At 47.3% G+C, this 16,638-nt stretch overlaps 2 protein-coding genes across 2 annotated transcripts in view; one reads left to right on the top strand and one right to left on the bottom strand.

The window, feature by feature from the left end:
- SLC24A5 (solute carrier family 24 member 5) overlaps positions 1-8,296 on the bottom strand; it is an 11,183-nt gene extending 2,887 nt beyond the window's left edge. The window contains exons 1-6 of the mRNA XM_083475860.1: positions 8,112-8,296; positions 4,891-5,070; positions 3,786-3,869; positions 3,594-3,697; positions 2,654-2,754; positions 507-787 (exon numbers count right to left, since the gene is read on the bottom strand). Of these exons, the coding sequence (XP_083331986.1) occupies positions 507-787; positions 2,654-2,754; positions 3,594-3,697; positions 3,786-3,869; positions 4,891-5,070; positions 8,112-8,250 (889 nt within the window). The 5' untranslated portion in view covers positions 8,251-8,296. The remainder of the gene's footprint in view (positions 1-506; positions 788-2,653; positions 2,755-3,593; positions 3,698-3,785; positions 3,870-4,890; positions 5,071-8,111) is intronic.
- Positions 1-16,638, top strand: part of LOC310693470 (NAD(P) transhydrogenase, mitochondrial-like) — a 963,907-nt gene that overhangs the window by 899,615 nt on the left and 47,654 nt on the right. The gene's annotated exons all lie outside the window — the stretch shown is intronic.

Genomic DNA, 16,638 nt, shown 5'->3' on the forward strand with positions numbered 1-16,638 from the left:
CTCGCGCATGTGCAGATGCTCAAAATGACGTCACACGCATGCGCGGAAGCGACGAATCGTGACCCGCGCACACGCGGGTTGCGTTCGCTTCAGGATGCGAATGGGGCTCCGGAACGGATCTCGTTCGCATCCAGAGGTACCACTTCACAGGTTGAGGGCTCTTAAAGTTTAATTAAAACTAACAAGACTGAGTCTAACAGGAAGCAAAATTTAGATAGCAGGCAACCAAGGATCATTGATTGCTGTGTATGTGTGTTGCCAGAGGAACACGACCCTGTTCAAGATAGTCTTGTTTAAGCACCTGAGCCATTATATAATTTAAAGCATTTCAGCCACCAGACTTGTAAGTTACATTCACATGGCAAAGCCTTACTTTCGGTATTTTCAGGAAAACTTGAGAGTGACCAGAGCGGCTAATGATTTATTTTCTCACTAGAATTTCTGAAGCCATTTGCACTAGTGCCAGCCCTTTCTAAAATAGCTGTTGGCAAAGATTGCAGGAATACCTTCAGAAATAGTATCAGGCCCGTGTAAACTTGATGAAAGTTGAGCGTAATCTGACTCATCATGGAAAATTCCGCTGTCTGCTCTTGACTGCCGACGAAGAAGAGGCCCTGACTCTTCCTTCCAGCCCATCAGTGGTTGCTGTTCAGTCTCTTCTGCAGTCACTGTGAAACAGGTACAGCAACGACTAAACTTCTTCATGATGTACTGATTGATTTTAATGTCAAAGCAGAGCACCAAAATGTAGACTCCGTATATTAAGAGGAGAGAAGCAGATTCATACCTAGAACAAAGTAAGTATTAATAAATAAATAAAATTGCAAATTTCATAGTGTGTTTTTGTATTCAATACACTTCATGTTTGGTTACAGAACAACCTCAATTAAAAATAATTCATGTTTGAGTATGCATGGTTATTCCAAGGTGATGAATTAACAGTTTCGGTGGTGTTTTTCCCTAAGAGGGGAAGATTTGCAAAGCAAGAGAGTACATAAGAATCTGTTCTTTAATGTGTCAGATGGTTGGTCCATCTAGTTCATTATTGTCTACTTTGGCTGGCAGCAGCTCTCCAGGGGACTTCAGACAGGGGACTTCCTCAGCTTTTCCTGCAGATGCCAGTTGTCAAACCTGGAACCCATGTTGTGCAAAAGTATGTGTCACTCAAATGTTTGTGCCACTCAACTGTGGCTCCTCTATATATCTTCCTAGGGGCCCCCAGCTTTTCCCCAGAACTATTATTTCTCTTTAAGGGTCAATTTACCAGAAACTAACTAGCTAATCAGGAAATATAATCAGGTTTCTGTATACAATGGTACCTCGGGTTACATACGCTTCAGGTTACATACGCTTCAAGTTACAGACTCCGCTAACCCAGAAATAGTACCTCGGGTTAAGAACTTTGCTTCAGGATGAGAAGAGAAATTGTGCTCCGGCGGCACGGCATCAGCAGGAGGCCCCATTAGCTAAAGTGGTGCTTCAGGTTAAGAACAGTTCCAGGTTAAGTACAGACCTCCGGAACGAATTGAGTACTTAACCTGAGGTACCACTGTAGTGTAAAGTCAAGCTAAAGGGACCCCTGACTGTTAGGTCCAGTCGTGGCCGACTCGGGGGTTGTGGTGCTCGTCTCGCTTTATTGGTCGAGGGAGCCGGCGTGCAACTTCCGGGTCATGTGGCCAGCATGACTAAGCCGCTTCTGGTGAACCAGAGCAGCGCATGGAAACGCCGTTTACCTTCCCGCCGGAGCGGTATCTATTTATCTACTTGCACTTTGACGTGCTTTCAAACTCCTAGGTTGGCAGGAGCGGGGACTGAGCAATGGGAGCTCACCCTGTCGCGGGGATTCGAACCGCCGACCTTCTGATCGGCAAGCCCTATGCTCTGGTTTAACCCACAGCGCCACCCGCACCCCTCTATAGTGTATCTGAGGCTTATTCAAACTGTCACTGTAATAAGCAGCCTAAAGCTTCATGAATTAACCAATTCTTAGAGCTTGAGATGCATGCAACCATTATCACATGAACAAGTCCCCATATCTCATGGAACGAGGCCTGTCTTTCTACCAATACTTCAACACTGGTTCTTATCATTTCCTGCTGGTAGGAAAATTGAAGTACTTGAGGCCATTTACAGTGTTATTTCTTGTACTTGTTAAACTAAAAGCGGTGCGGATTAAACACGGTTACCATGCCAAGAATGGAATCCCAAAACTTGTGCATACAGATAAGATATCCGTGTGTGAACTAGGACTGCCCACCCCACATGGCTTACGAGAACAAAACCTTAATAAAACGTTTTAATATTACCGTATCAGAGCCATCTCTCTAAAAGGTGCATCTTGCTCCAACTGATTGATCAACAGATCAACCCCAAATAGGGGCGCTGTTGCTAACACCCTCCGGAAGCAAAAGTACGCTGTCTAAATGGCTTGCAAGGCATTTAATAGCCAGTTATTGGCACCTGTGCCTGCTGTCCAACTAACTACAATTGCATACAGGCTAATTACATGCAATTTTTTGAGGCAACAGAGAATCACATGTTTCAAAGGGAACTTAAAGGTCCCATCTTCCTGCTGATGCGGGGAATCCACTAAAAAAAAGAGAACCGAAACTCTGGTTGTGTGGCTGACTACTGCCTGTTTGTGGGCACTTACCAGTAAACTTTGTTGTCTATTATCATTGCAAGAACTGCTGCTGCGCTAACTGCATAGGCCAAACAGTCTCTGAACAAGGGCCAGCAAGACAGTCTTGAAACCTGTAGATAGAATTGAGACATACTTTTAGGAAAGTAAAAAGATGCTTGTGTTTTGCAAGCATAAGATGTACCTTGTTGCAACTGTTTCAGCCCAAGAGGATACAGTTGAAGGCTCAGCCTTAACCTCCTATCCCACACATAGGAGCCAACTCCTATGGGTCCAAGGTCCCTTCGCCATCCCATCCCCAAGTTGGCTGGTTGACGGGCATTACCATTCAAATGGTGTGCTTGTGTGCCACACCTTGTGATCAATTTTGCAGAGCAGAGCTAATGTGCCCCCTCCAATATTTTATTGGCACCCTCGATGCCGCTTGCCTTCAAAATGCTGGCCTCTATTTATTATGAGTTAAATACCTCAGGAAAAATGTGGGGCATGAGATTCAGAAATATTCTAGTAATCAGTGCAGCAAACTCCATGTTTCAGGTTTCTGAGTGACCTGGATGAACCTTTTAACCTTCCTGGGGAGGATACCAAGACCTCTGCTTTGAGAGAGAAGTGGACCATTTCCAGATGTCTGTACCAGTTTTGGGAGCTGTAGCTCATCTGGAAATGCCCTAAAAATTCAGTACCTCATAAGTAAATCAGTGAGACCCAAACGTCTTTATTATCCCCATTTAGCACGCAACTTTCTCATTTGGACCTCTACGTTAAACTTTCAGCATTCTGAAAGTTGCTGAAGAATAGTAAGTGGGGTTGCGTATCAAAGGTTTTTACTCTCTTCCAATTGATTACATGCTGCTTTGCAAGCCTGTTAAATTTAAGTAACCTCAAATTAAGCCAGCTTTGGCACTGGACCACGAGGAAACAGCTTCAGAGTGTCATAAAAGCTAGGACATACCATGCCAGATAACAGTCCGCAAGCTGCACAGATACCAAGGAGGTTGTAGATTGCAGAACCAAGAATAGTGCTGACTCCAATGTCCCCCTTTGTGACAAATACCCCTAGAAGCAAAGCATCATTTTGACAGAATTAATTTCTGCTTCCACAAGGGAGGTAATTGTGTGCTGTTTAAAGCTGGCTTCACTTTACCAAGAAAGGCTGTGACCAGTTCAGGTGCAGAGCTACCCGCTGCCATGAAAGTTGCTCCTGCAACATCCTGAGAGAGACCAAGGGCTACAGAGACAAGGGACAGAGAAGAGAGAAACAAGAATATATCTATGAATGGGGGCTGTGCTTAATTCAGAACATTACAGTAGCAGATTCATGTTGCAGAACATAGGCTATGCTGAAATACTGAAGGCGGAGTGCATTTTGAACTGGCATTGCAGACAGGCCTCTTAGTATGATGATTGACCACAGTAGTAGTAATAATAATAAGATTATTATTAATAATAACAATAATAACAACAACCACCCCACCCATCTGGCTGGGTTTCCCCAGCCACTCTGGGCAGCTCCCAACAGATTAAAAACACAATAAATAATCAAACATTAAAAACTTCCCTAAACAGGGCTGCCTTCAGATGTCTTCTAAAAGTCAGATAGTTGCTTATTTCCTTGACATCTGATGGGAGGGCGTTCCACAGGGCGGGCGTCACTACTGAGAAGGCCCTACCTGCTGATCTAGATTTGCCTTTGGCCTGATCCAGCAGGCTTTTCCTACATTTTTAGTGGTAGCTCGTCTTCTGTGTGTGATCTGGGTTCGATTCCCACCTGGGGTGGGGAATTCATATTCTGTCGAGAAGGGACCTTAGCTCAGTGATAAAGCACACACTTTTTCACTGCAGATGTCAGGGACTGAACCTGGGACCTTCTGCATGAAAAACAGCAGCTGCTGCAAAGGATCTCCACCTATGAACCCAGAGAGGTGCTGCCAGTCAGAGCTGGTAATATTGCACTAGACAGACAAATAGCTTGACTTGCTAAGTAGCGTTCTATATTCCTAAATTCCTATACTAATAGGGTATAGAGTGCTGAACCTCTTTTCTTTTTCCATAAGCCTTTTGTCCACCCAGGCTCTGACTCCTTTAAAAAAACGAAATGGTAGGGAAAAAAGCCTAGCAATTTTCCAGCTCACTTCTTACCTACAAAAGAGACGGTAACCTCCAGTTTGATTTAGTGCCTTTTATTTTTGTAGAAAATATATATGTCCTTTTTAAGATGACAACACCACAAGAAAAGGGGGGAAACTTACCGTCGCTGATGATCTCTAGAGAAGGGAGGAAGTAATAATCGCACACAATGGACACAGCCAGGAACATATAAAGAATGATTAAGAAATAGATAATGATGCCTCCATCTTCTCGCTCCTGCTGCGTAAAGAATCCTTCTGGGAATTCCGATGACGGGGAGACAATACACTGCGTTTTATTTTCTGAAAACAATGGTTATGTGGTTTTAATTTGACACACAGCACACTTTTGCTGTCTTGCTGCTGAAAACCAGCTGCTAAGAAAGCAAGACAGTCATTTCACTTCCTTACAAAAGCTACTAAAAACCAAGAAATAGTACAAGCTTGGTATTTGGTTTTAGACACATAAGCCAATGTTTTTTTTTAAACAACAACACAACAACAACAACAACAACAACAACAGGTAGCCTTCTGGGGATGCTTCTTCTGCTCAGATTCTGTACTGTGAGGTTTTGCTTGCACACTTATAGCCTTGTTCCTGTGGTTTGTCCCCAGGTAAAAGGTAAAGGGACGCCTGACCATTAGGTCCAGTCGTGACCAACTCTGGGGTTGCGGCTCTCATCTTGCTTTATTGGCTGAGGGAGCTGGCGTACAGCTTCCAGATCATGTGGCCAGCATGACTAAGCCGCTTCTGGTGAACCAGAGCAGCGCACGGAAACACTGTTTACCTTCCCGCTGGAGCGGTACCTATCTACTTGCACTTTGACATGCTTTCGAACTGCTAGGTGGGCAGGAGCAGGGACTGAGCAACGGGAGCTCACCCCGTCACGGGGATTCGAACCGCTGACCTTCTGATCGGCAAGCCCTAGGCTCTGTGGTTTAACCCACAGCGCCACCCGCGTCCCTCTTTGTCCCCAGGTAGTTTACCCTGAATGCCTATCATTTGATGAATGCAACCTCAAACGATAACTCGCATGGGTGAATGGCCATGGCAGAGCTCACAGCACCAACCACATATTCACCTCCACTTCCTTAAAGGGCTCGTTTCACACGTTCAGTAATCCAAATAGCTGTTCCCACCCAAAGCAGGCTGAAATGAAGAAAGCTAACTAGGCGTGGTCTGAAAGGGCAGTGAGCTCACCTCAGAACAGAAAACTGTTCCTCAGGCTCAGAACACGCTCAGAGGTTACACTCTTCTACAATTCTAACTGTGGCCTCATCTGCACCATTCATTTAGAGCCATGGTTTTCCCCAAAGATCCCAGGAACTGTACTTAAAGGGTGCTGAGAGTTAGAAGACTCCTATCCCCCATCAGGGGACGCGGGTGGCGCTGTGGGTTAAACCACAGAGCCTAGGGCTTGCCGATCAGAAGGTCGGCGGTTCGAATCCCTGCAACAGGGTGAGCTCCCGTTGCTCGGTCCCTGCTCCTGCCAACCTAGCAGTTCGAAAGCACGTCAAACTGCAAGTAGATAAATAGGTACCGCTCTGGTGGGAAGGTAAATGGCATTTCCATGTGCTGCTCTGGTTCGCCAGAAGCAGCTAAGTCATGCTGGCCACATGACCCAGAAGCTGTACGCCGGCTCCCTCAGCCAGTAAAGCGAGATGAGCGTTGCAACCCCAGAGTCGTCCGCGACTGGACCTAATGGTCAGGAGTCCCTTTACCTTTTTATCCTCCATCACAGAGCTAAAATTCCCAGGAGATGTTTGACAAAGATACAATGGGGAGGAAAACATGAAAACAACTGAGAATATAAGGCAGCGTTTTATTTTATTTTTTCTATTTCTGCCTGCATTTGAATTGGTCACATCACTTTTACTGCATTTTGTATGTATTTATATTTATATATCTAATCAAAATCTATACACCAATAGTTTGACAATCACAGGTAACTGGGAATTGCAGTTTAGCGTGGACAATACAGGTTTCCTAAGAACTCTACAGTTCTCAGGAGACTTTGTGGCGAAGCTGTAACTTAATTTAAGTTGTACAATGCTCCTTTAACTGATACTGCAGCTGGGCTGCTCTTTTTTTTACTTCAGAGTAGATCCAACAAGCTTGCATGTGTAGTACACAGCTTCTTAAGAAGAATCAGTAATACATAGTAATTAGTATTTGGCAGCAAGCCGGCCTCATATTTGATGACCTGAAGAGCTTTAAATATGGACAGAATCAACAGTGAGGATGAAACGGGCTCTTTAAAAAGTGCTCGTTTAAGATGAGTCAAGCTTACAAGGGAAGGCTGAAGAATTCAGTACAGCTGGAAAGAGACGCTGCTCACCAAAAAATTAAAGCGCATTGCTTCACCCCCCCCCCCGAAATCCTGGGAACTAGTTTGTTTAAAAGAGCGCTGGGAATTGTAGCTGTTTGTGAGGGGCAAACTACACTTCCCAATATTATTAATGCACTTTAAAAGTCTTAAATGTTCTTGCTGTTTCTCTGCTAGCAGCGGCTGCTTTCTGCATCCAGCACAGCGCGGAGAAAAGTTTCCTTTTGCAACCGCTCTGCCTCCCAAACCCCATTGCTTTTGCACCAGCAATTTCGTTTGGGAGCCTCCAAATTAGGAACGCCACCTCACTTCCTGCAAATCGTTGTTAGTCCTGGCAGATCGCCTCAATGCATTTTCTTTCCCTTAGCTGCGATAATAGCATAGATCATTATGCATGCAAAAATCCTGCCTCGCAAGGCAACTCCAAGCTCAGCTGAACCCTGCAGCCCCAAAGCTCCCTGGTCCTTTGCTTTTCTGCCAATTTCAAAGGCTTTCCTCCGCTAGGTGTTGGGGGTAGCAGCAGGATCGCAGCTTGCTCAGAACTTTTTCCAAGTCCCAAGCTGAGCTCTAGAGGAGACCTGTTGCATAATAGCATACATCAGCTGCATGCAAAAATCCTACACCGAAACTCCAAGCTCAGCTGATCCCTGCAGCCCCAAGCGCCCTGGTCCTTTGCTTTTCTGCCGATTTCAAGGTGTGGTGGGGTAGCAGCAGGATCGCAGCTTGCTCAGAACGTTTTTTAAAAGTCCCACGCTGCAGTGGCGTAGCGTGGGTTGTCAGCACCCGGGGCAAGGCAAGTAATTTGCGCCCCCTCTGCCCTAGGGGCAGAGAGCTGCGAGTGCGAGCGCCCCCCCCAGATGTTGCGCCCGGTGCGGCCGGCACCCCCTGCACCCCCCATGCTACGCCACTGCCACGCTGAGATCTAGAGGAGACCTGTTGCTGCACCCTAGGAAAACGTGCGTAAGAATCGGGAGGCAAGAAAACAGCCAGCTTTGCAATCAGCACCTGATCCCTTACCTGAATCCCCGGGGATCTGCTGAGCCGACGCAACAGGTAGCTTTCCCAGAGGAACCACCTTTGCGAAAAACAGCAGAAGCGCCGCCGCTACCACGCGGATCCCTCGGCTCCTCCTCCGCTGGCTCCCGCCTCTGTGCATCCTGCTCCGAGTCGCGCACTAGGCGCGGAGCGAGACAGGATTAGGGGATCGAGTGGGATCATGTGAGTCGACCGGGAGGGCCTCCCTAGACCCCGGGGCTGGCAGGCGGGGAGGGAGGCGGACACGAGACGGAGCTGCGGAGAACAGCAGCAGCACACAAAACCCCCCTAAAAATAAATAAATTCAGATCATCACATTTCGTCGTGGAATTGAAACAGAGGGAGAGATTTCGGGAGGGCTTCGGTCGCGTGCCAGAAAATCCGGGTGGGGGAAATAGAAGTTGATGGGAAGATCTTGCACAACAAACTGGCTCCCACGCGCCCCCACCCTACTTTTTGGGGAGAAGGGAAATGACTGGGAAATACTGAATGTCACTAGCATTGAACTCCACCCCAGATACTAAAGTCATTAACAGGGAAGAAAATAACAAGGAAATAAAAAGTGGATCCTCTTGAATTCAAGTGATGTAATTTGGGGGATGACTACCAAACTAAGACTGAACCACCGCAAGAAAGGTGGATCTGGTGTTTTTTAGCATTGGCCTGACACAAAAGCATTGGTAAAGTTGAATTGTGTTTCTTACCCACTCTTTGCCAGAAAGTCACAGGGCTAGTTACAGTATAAAAAGGCCCAGAATCAGAACATTAAAAACTACCCCACCCACAACCCCAAAATCAATAATTTGCATAGCATATTACAGGAAGGACACCGAAGCCCATTATTCAGTTTTCAAAGGCTATAGAGTTCAAGAAGTGCATCTTCCACAACCCATGGATGTGTCAGACTCACCTCTGTGTGAAGGGAGTTCCACATTTTTTGTTGTTGTTTAGTTGTTTAGTCGTTTCTGACTCTTCATGACCCCATGGACCAGAGCACGCCAGGCACTTCTGTCTTCCACTGCCTCCTGCAGTTTGGTCACATACTTGGGGCCAAAATGGAGAAGGCCCTGTCATGAGTCTCTGTCCCATGAATCTCTTGAGAGCTGCAGAACCACTGAGAGTTTCTCTTCCGCTGATCTGCATCTTGGGCCTGGTCTTGGAGGCACTTTTTCACATATTCCATACAATTCAAATTATGATGCAATAAAATACGACATAAGAAATAAAAGAAGCAGCTGAAATACAATTAGATATCAGGATTTAGTGTGATGGCTGTGCCACCTCCCATCTAAAACCGAAAACCCACAGACCCACTGTGGGTCAAGAATGAAGCTCGCAGACCACAGTTTGCAAACCCCCACCATAGAGAGCTTGTGCCCGTCATGGTGATAGGTTTGCTTATCTGGAAACATGAAGCTGATCTTAGCTGTATTGATCTGACAGGGCTCCCACCCGATGTTCTGCTTTTGCTAACTTTGGCTTTTTGGGCAGAGGGGCTTCTTACGCTGTTCTTGGGGATGATGGCGAGGATTTGGCAGGAGCAATATTGAACTAAACATAAGCCTCAGGCTGCTTTCTGTGTGGCTTGCTCAGCTCAACTCGCTTGAAATGCTGAAGTACACATGTAATTGATAATTAAATGCTAATGTTCTTGGCTGTTTCAGAACACAAGCTTTATTTGTCTATGGAAAAAAAGGACTGGCTATCTAATGCTGGGGGGTGACAGCGGAATGCAGAGTTGTTTTTCCATCAAATCAGTAATAGTGGTAGTTTTCATAAATATTTGCAAGCCAATTATGCACAATCCTGTGCTAGTGTTGTAACTAATGATTTATAAGGCATTGACCCATTGCTCACTTGGAAGTACAGTGGTACCTCGGGTTACAGGCACTTCAGGTTACAGATGCTTCAGGTTACAGACTCCGCTAACCCAGAAATAGTACCTTGGGTTAATAACTTTGCTTCAGGATGAGAACAGAAATCGTGTGGCGGTGGTAGCAGTGGGAGGCCCCATTAGCTAAAGTGGTATCTCAGGTTAAGAACAGTTTCAGGTTAAGAACGGACCTCAAGAACGAATTAAGTTCTTAACGTGAGGTACCACTGCATATGGGCATATTATAAAGGTAAAGGTAAAGGGACCCCTGACCATTAGGTCCAGTCGTGGCCGACTGGGGTTGCCGCGCTCATCTCGCTTTATTTGCCAAGGGAGCCGGCGTACAGCTTCTGGGTCATGTGGCCAGCATGACTAAGCCGCTTCTGGCGAACCAGAGTAGCTCACGGAAACGCCATTTATCTTCCCGCCGGAGTGGTACCTATTTATCTACTTGCACTTTGATGTGCTTTCGAACTGCTAGGTTGGCAGGAGCAGGGACTGAGCAACGGGAGCTCACCCTGTCACGGAGATTCGAACCGCCAAACTTCTGATCGGCAAGTTCTAGGCTCTGTGGTTTAACCCACAGCGCCACCTGCGTCCCAGGGCATATTATAGTCACATACTAAATAGGAAGGAGAAAAAAGAGAGGTGGAGTTGTTTTGCTTCAATTCATTCTAGTCCACCTATTGGTGTGTTTATAAAATAAATTCTGCGCATCATACAATTTCATGAGTGACATCAGCTGATGGGCATGTGGGTCTGGCTTGGGGAAAAGGGCCTGAAGCCAAGATTGGCCTGTGGGCTGGAGGTTTCCCATCCCTGCTCCATAGAATCACATACAAACCCACAGGCATGGAGGGGTCCCAGAGCTACAGTTCCCAGAGTGGTGTAACAGACAATCCCTCTTCCCAGAGATCTTTGGGAACTGTAGCTCTGTGAGGAGACTAGGGGTCTCCTAAATGAAGTGGTATGGTGCCGTGTTAAATGTATACTGCAGGTGGGAGCTGTGTGTTCTTTTTGCACCTTCCTATCATTGTAATGTGGGACGCGGGTGGCGCTGTGGGTAAAACCTCAGCGCCTAGGACTTGCCTATCACATGGTCGGTGGTTCAATTCCCTGTGGCAGGGTGCGCTCCCGTCGTTCGGTCCCAGCGCCTGCCAACCTAGCAGTTCGAAAGCACCCCCGGGTGCAAGTAGATAAATAGGGACCGCTTACCAGCGGGAAGGTAAACGGCGTTCCGTGTGCTGCACTGGATCGCCAGATGCAGCTGGTCACGCTGGCCACGTGACCCGGAAGTGTCTGCAGACAGCGCTGGCTCCCGGCCTATAGAGTGAGATGAGCGCACAACCCTAGAGTCTGGCAAGACTGCCCGTACGGGCAGGGGTACCTTTACCTTTTATCATTGTAATGGGACGCGGGTGGCACTGTGGGTTAAACCACAGAGCCTAGGACTTGCTGATCAGAAGGTCGGCGGTTCGAATCCCCACCACGGGGTGAGCTCCCGTTGCTCGGTCCCTGCTCCTGCCAACCTAGCCGTTTGAAAGCACGCCAAAGTACAAGTAGATAAATAGGTACCGCTCCGGCGGGAAGGTAAACGGCATTTCCGTGCGCTGCTCTGGTTCGCCAGAAGCGGCTTAGTCATCCTGGCCACATGACCCGGAAGTTGTACGCCAGCTCCCTCGGCCAATAAAGCGAGATGAGCGCCGCAACCCCAGAGTCAGTCACGACTGGACCTAATGGTCAGGGGTTCCTTTACCTTTACCTTTATCATTGTAATAATAATAATAATAATAATAATAATAATAATAATAATAATAATAATATTAAACAACAAAGTAGATCCAGCAAACCTGAAGTCTGCCAACTCCTGATGTACACCTCAGAGCTGCTCAGATCCTTTCCTGAGTCTCTATATGAGGTTTAGGAGGAACATTTGAATGCAATTGCTCTCTGTTTCTTCTTCATTGCATTCTAAGTGTAACTGGAAAAGTTTTGGACGTTTGCAGCTGGAAAAGTTTCAGTCGCTAGCAATGAAAAAGAGATTTCTGCCAGTTGGGAGAGTGAAAAAGATGGGGGGTTGTTTGATTTTAGAGGGCAATGAGGGATAACAAGAGGCAGAAAGCCTTTTCACTGAAAGAAAAATGAATGACACATGAAAGAAGAATTACAAGGTATTTTTTCCTTCCCAGGCCTTAAGAGTGTCGTAAAGCACCAAAGTCTCCGTTGGCAGCAATATTTTTGCTTCTGGTTCACTGCTCAAACTATTGGGTTAGCTACTTTCTAGTGGCAATTACATGTTAGTTCAGTTTAGTTATACTTGAAAGTTGGCCAGTTCCCGGGGAGCCCAGTGCTCAAGGAACAGTGTGATTGCTCTGTGGCTTGTGAGTTTTGTCTGATTTATCTAGGACATTTGTCGACCAGCCAGTCAACAAGGTCCTTTGGGTGGTTCACACAGAGTTCAATCAATGAAAGATACCATAACAAAAATAAATAAAACATTAAAATCAATACGGTGTCTCGCATCAAGATAACCACAGCGGCATAGATTATGTTAAAACATTTTTAACCTAGCAGAATGATCTGTTCCAAGGGCAAAAGGTATAGTCACAAAAAAAGACCCAGGAGATTAAAAGGACACGGAAAAGATATTAATGTAGGTGCAAGATGAACCTTGTTGGGGATGGCCTTTTCTAATTGGGGTGCCACCACCAAGAAGGTCATCTCACTAAATACCCATATCACCTCTTTAGGCAGATGTTCCTGGAGAAAGACCTTTGATGAGGAGACTGATGTCACAGCTGTCTCCAAAGGACCCTCAGGTGGGACAAGGGCCAGGATTGAAGCTGACGGGGAGACATACCAAAAGATTTTATTTATGTATGCCACTACAGCAGCAAGAATGTTGATTGCACAAAATTGGAAGACTGGAGAAATACCAACTAAAGAACAATGGCAAGAGAAGTTGATGAACTATGCAGAACTGGCAAAAATGACAGAAAGACTAAGAGAAAAACACAACAGATATTTTGAAAAAGATTGGGAACCATTCATATTATATTTGCAGAAACAAAGAAAGGCACTAGACTTGATGGCAAGATTTAAATAAACATCCACATTACAGTGGTACCTCGGGTTACATACGCTTCAGGTTACAGACTCCGCTAACCCAGAAATAGTGCTTCAGGTTAAGAACTTTGCTTCAGGATAAGAACATAAATCGGGCTCTGGCGGTGCAGCAGCAGCAGGAGGCCCCATTAGCTAAAGTGGTGCTTCAGGTTAAGAACAGTTTCAGGTTAAGAACAGACCTCTGGAATGAATTAAGTACTTAACCCAAGGTACCACTGTATTAGCATCAGAAAATGTTTGGAAGATAGTGAAATAAGATGATGTATTTAATTTAATTTTTATGTTTTTAAGGTTTGATGTTATGTTATTAATCACTTTTTCTGTTGAGAGATATCAAAGCGGGTGAAAATAGAAACAAACCAGAAAGTTGGGGGAAGTCTTGGAGGGGAGGGAGGAATATATAGTAAACGTTAAGAATTTGAGATGTATGTAATGAACCAAAATGAAAAATGAATTTTTTAATTTTTTTATTAAGAAGCTGAGGGAAGGTGAGGAACACATGAACGATACATTTGGAAGCTGGGCAAACACTTCCAACAAAGAAAGGCATTGCATGGCTTTTACCAGGAGCTTCTTTGAACGATAGGCAAAAATAGACCCCTAATTCCTCTCCAGGGGTGTCAATAAATAAACAGTGCCCTTTGGCTGAACAGAACACCTTTATAGTGGATAGGGCAAATGGGGCACCATACCACTAAAATCAACCTGCCCTTATGCCTTTATCCCTACAACTGGAGCAGGGTTGTCTATCACAGTGTTTCCCAACCTTTTTTGGGCAAAGGCACACTTGTTTCATGAAAAAAATCTCGAGGCACACCACCATGCCAGATGGGGAAAGGTCACTTTTTACTTATGTAAAAAAAAATAAAAAAAATAGTAACAGCATAGAAGGTAATGGTTAGGCTAGCATCCCTCTTCCAAATATGCTAGGTTTTTATTTGCAGGGACTGTTCTACATGGGAAAGCATTCAGCACTGTCATTCTCCCATCTGCAATCTGAATTGGTACTATTCTGGGTCAACTTACTCTGCTGCATGTGTAGATGAAAATGGCACCAAGTGTGGGGGAGGGGGCAGAACAGGTTTCAGATACAGGATATTAAGCATACACGTACTTCAGATTGAACTGGTTGCTTGCTTTGCAAGTTTTCATTTCCCAAATGACTGCCTTGGCAAGCGCAATACCTACCAGGCTCAACGCCGGTCTCGCGCTGCAGCTTCCCGCGCTCTCAAGGACCCGGGAGGAGGAAGGCGTGAAGGGAATCCCGAAGGCGCGAAAACCTCGCGCATGCGCAGGCCTTCCGCCTGCGACAGCCCAGTAGGCCGGCCGAAGCGAGCGGCGATGGGATGTGGGAGGGAGCTCGCTCGCCGCCCCGCGTGTGCCTATGTGGGGCACGTTACAGCCCCGTGATGTCAGCGCCACGCAGGCAGCCAGGCAGGCAGACGGCGAGAGCCCCGCGCTGGGCGGCCTCTCCTCGCCGCCGCCGCCCCGCCTCTCGCCGCCCAACTCGCCCGCCTCCCTCCCACGGCACACCAGGCAACGTCTCGCGGCACACTAGTGTGCCGCGGAACACCGGTTGGGAAACACTGGTCTATCAGCTTCCTCTTCCTTAGTCTCAGTTGTGTGCTTCTAGAACTCAACAGGGTCATAGTGCTATTTTTCCCCTAGGAAAAGAGGTGCCAGAACTCACCACGAATGCCTCCCTCATTCTCTTATACAGTGGTACCTCAGGTTAAGTACTTAATTCGTTCCGGAGGTCCGTACTTAACCTGAAACTGTTCTTAACCTGAAGCACCACTTTAGCTAGTGGGGCTTCCTCCTGCTGCTGCGCCGCCGGAGCACGATTTCTGTTCTCATCCTGAAGCAAAGTACTTAACCTGAGGTAATATTTCTGGGCTAGCAGAGTCTGTAACCTGAAGCGTATGTAACCTGAGGTACCACTGTAATGCCAATGGCGCCCATCTGAGAGGTGCTGGAACTGATTCATGGCGTGTTCCAGCTGAAGAAAAATCCCTGGTTGCTGATGTGGTTGGCATCCGACTGTCTCTCAAGAGGCAATGGAGTGTGCCTCTGGGGGCAAAGTCAAACTGCTGCATTAGCAGCACTGAGGTGACCTCTTGGGGTACAAGCCTGGCCAGTGTGTATAGAGGTCCTGGGCTGCCCAGGATGAATGGGGTCTTTAGGATAAGGTTACCAGATTTATTTCAAAGAATCCGGGGACACTTTTTTAAAAAAAAAAAAAAAAGAGAGGGGAAAAGTTATTTTTTTAAAAAAGTATTTTTTAAAAAAGTAATATCTTCTCTACTGTGGTCTCCTCTGTCGCATGGCCTTCGTCTGGACCCTGGCCTGCTCTCTTGGAGCGCTAGCTGCTGTTGAGTAAGCTCGGGTCGGGCCTGGGCTCGGCCACATGTCCTTGCCCTCCCGGTGCTCTCCTACCTCTCTTCCTCAGAGGTGGCAGCAGTGCGGCAAGGTCGGGGCTCCCCTCTTTTTTCTCCTTCCTCTTTCTCTCTCTTCCTCCTCCTTCCTCTCCTCCTTCTCCCTGCATTGGCTCCGGGGTTTACTTGGCCCCGGAGCACCGTTGGCCGGGAGGCCGGGCGCTCTTGCACCAGGCTCGATTTGGGTCGTGTGTGTGTGTGTGTGTGTGTCAGTGGTTCCCCCAGTTGATGTACCAGGTGTCCCCAGTTTCCTTTTGGCAGTGGCAGTGGCAGCGGCCAGTGGCGTAGCGTGGGTTGTCAGCACCTGGGGCAAGGCAAGTAATTTGCGCCCCCTAACCCGTGGATTTGCGCCCCCTAACCCGTGGATTTGCGCCCCCTAACCCTAACCCCCAGATGTTGCGCCCAGTGTGGCCGGCCCCCCCTGCACCCCCCACGCTACGCCACTGGCATCGGCAGTCTCAGCAGCCCGGAGCCAGCCTGGTAGCGCAGTTGGCTCTGGCTGGCCTCAGGAGCTGCTCACTGCCATGGCGCCCGTCATTTTGCCTTGCCAGAAGTCCCCATATGATGTGTCTTGTGCCCGTGAACCAATCACGCAACATTCATTCAATGCTAATAAATCTACAACACTTAAAATATAAATCCGGGGACAATAAATGAAATCTGGGGACATTCCAGGGACGGATTTTGTCCGGGGACAGATTTCTGAATATGGGGACTGTCCCCAGGAAACGGGGATGTTTGGTAACCATACTTTAGGGGAGATGGAGTACTTCTGGTGGGGGACATGTTGTGCTCCTTCTGGGGTAGTTTATCCACCTTTGGCCCCCATCCTGCACTCGGCTCTCACCTGTGTCTCCTAGAAGCTGCCACCATGTGATACTGGACACACCCTGGGAATGGCTTTGACTGGGTGGCTAAACCAGGTGAGGGTAGCCCAGGGGTCTGCAACCTGCGGCTCCGGAGCCACATGTGGCTCTTTTACACCTTTGCCGCAGCTCCGGGGCGGATACTAGCGAGGGGAGGAGGTGCATTGTGCGCCCCGAAACTCCCCACTGTGGCGGGCGCTGTACTGGCT

The sequence above is a fragment of the Podarcis liolepis genome, assembly GCF_965112155.1.
Source record: "Podarcis liolepis genome assembly, chromosome: 14".
Lineage (NCBI taxonomy): Eukaryota > Metazoa > Chordata > Lepidosauria > Squamata > Lacertidae > Podarcis > Podarcis liolepis.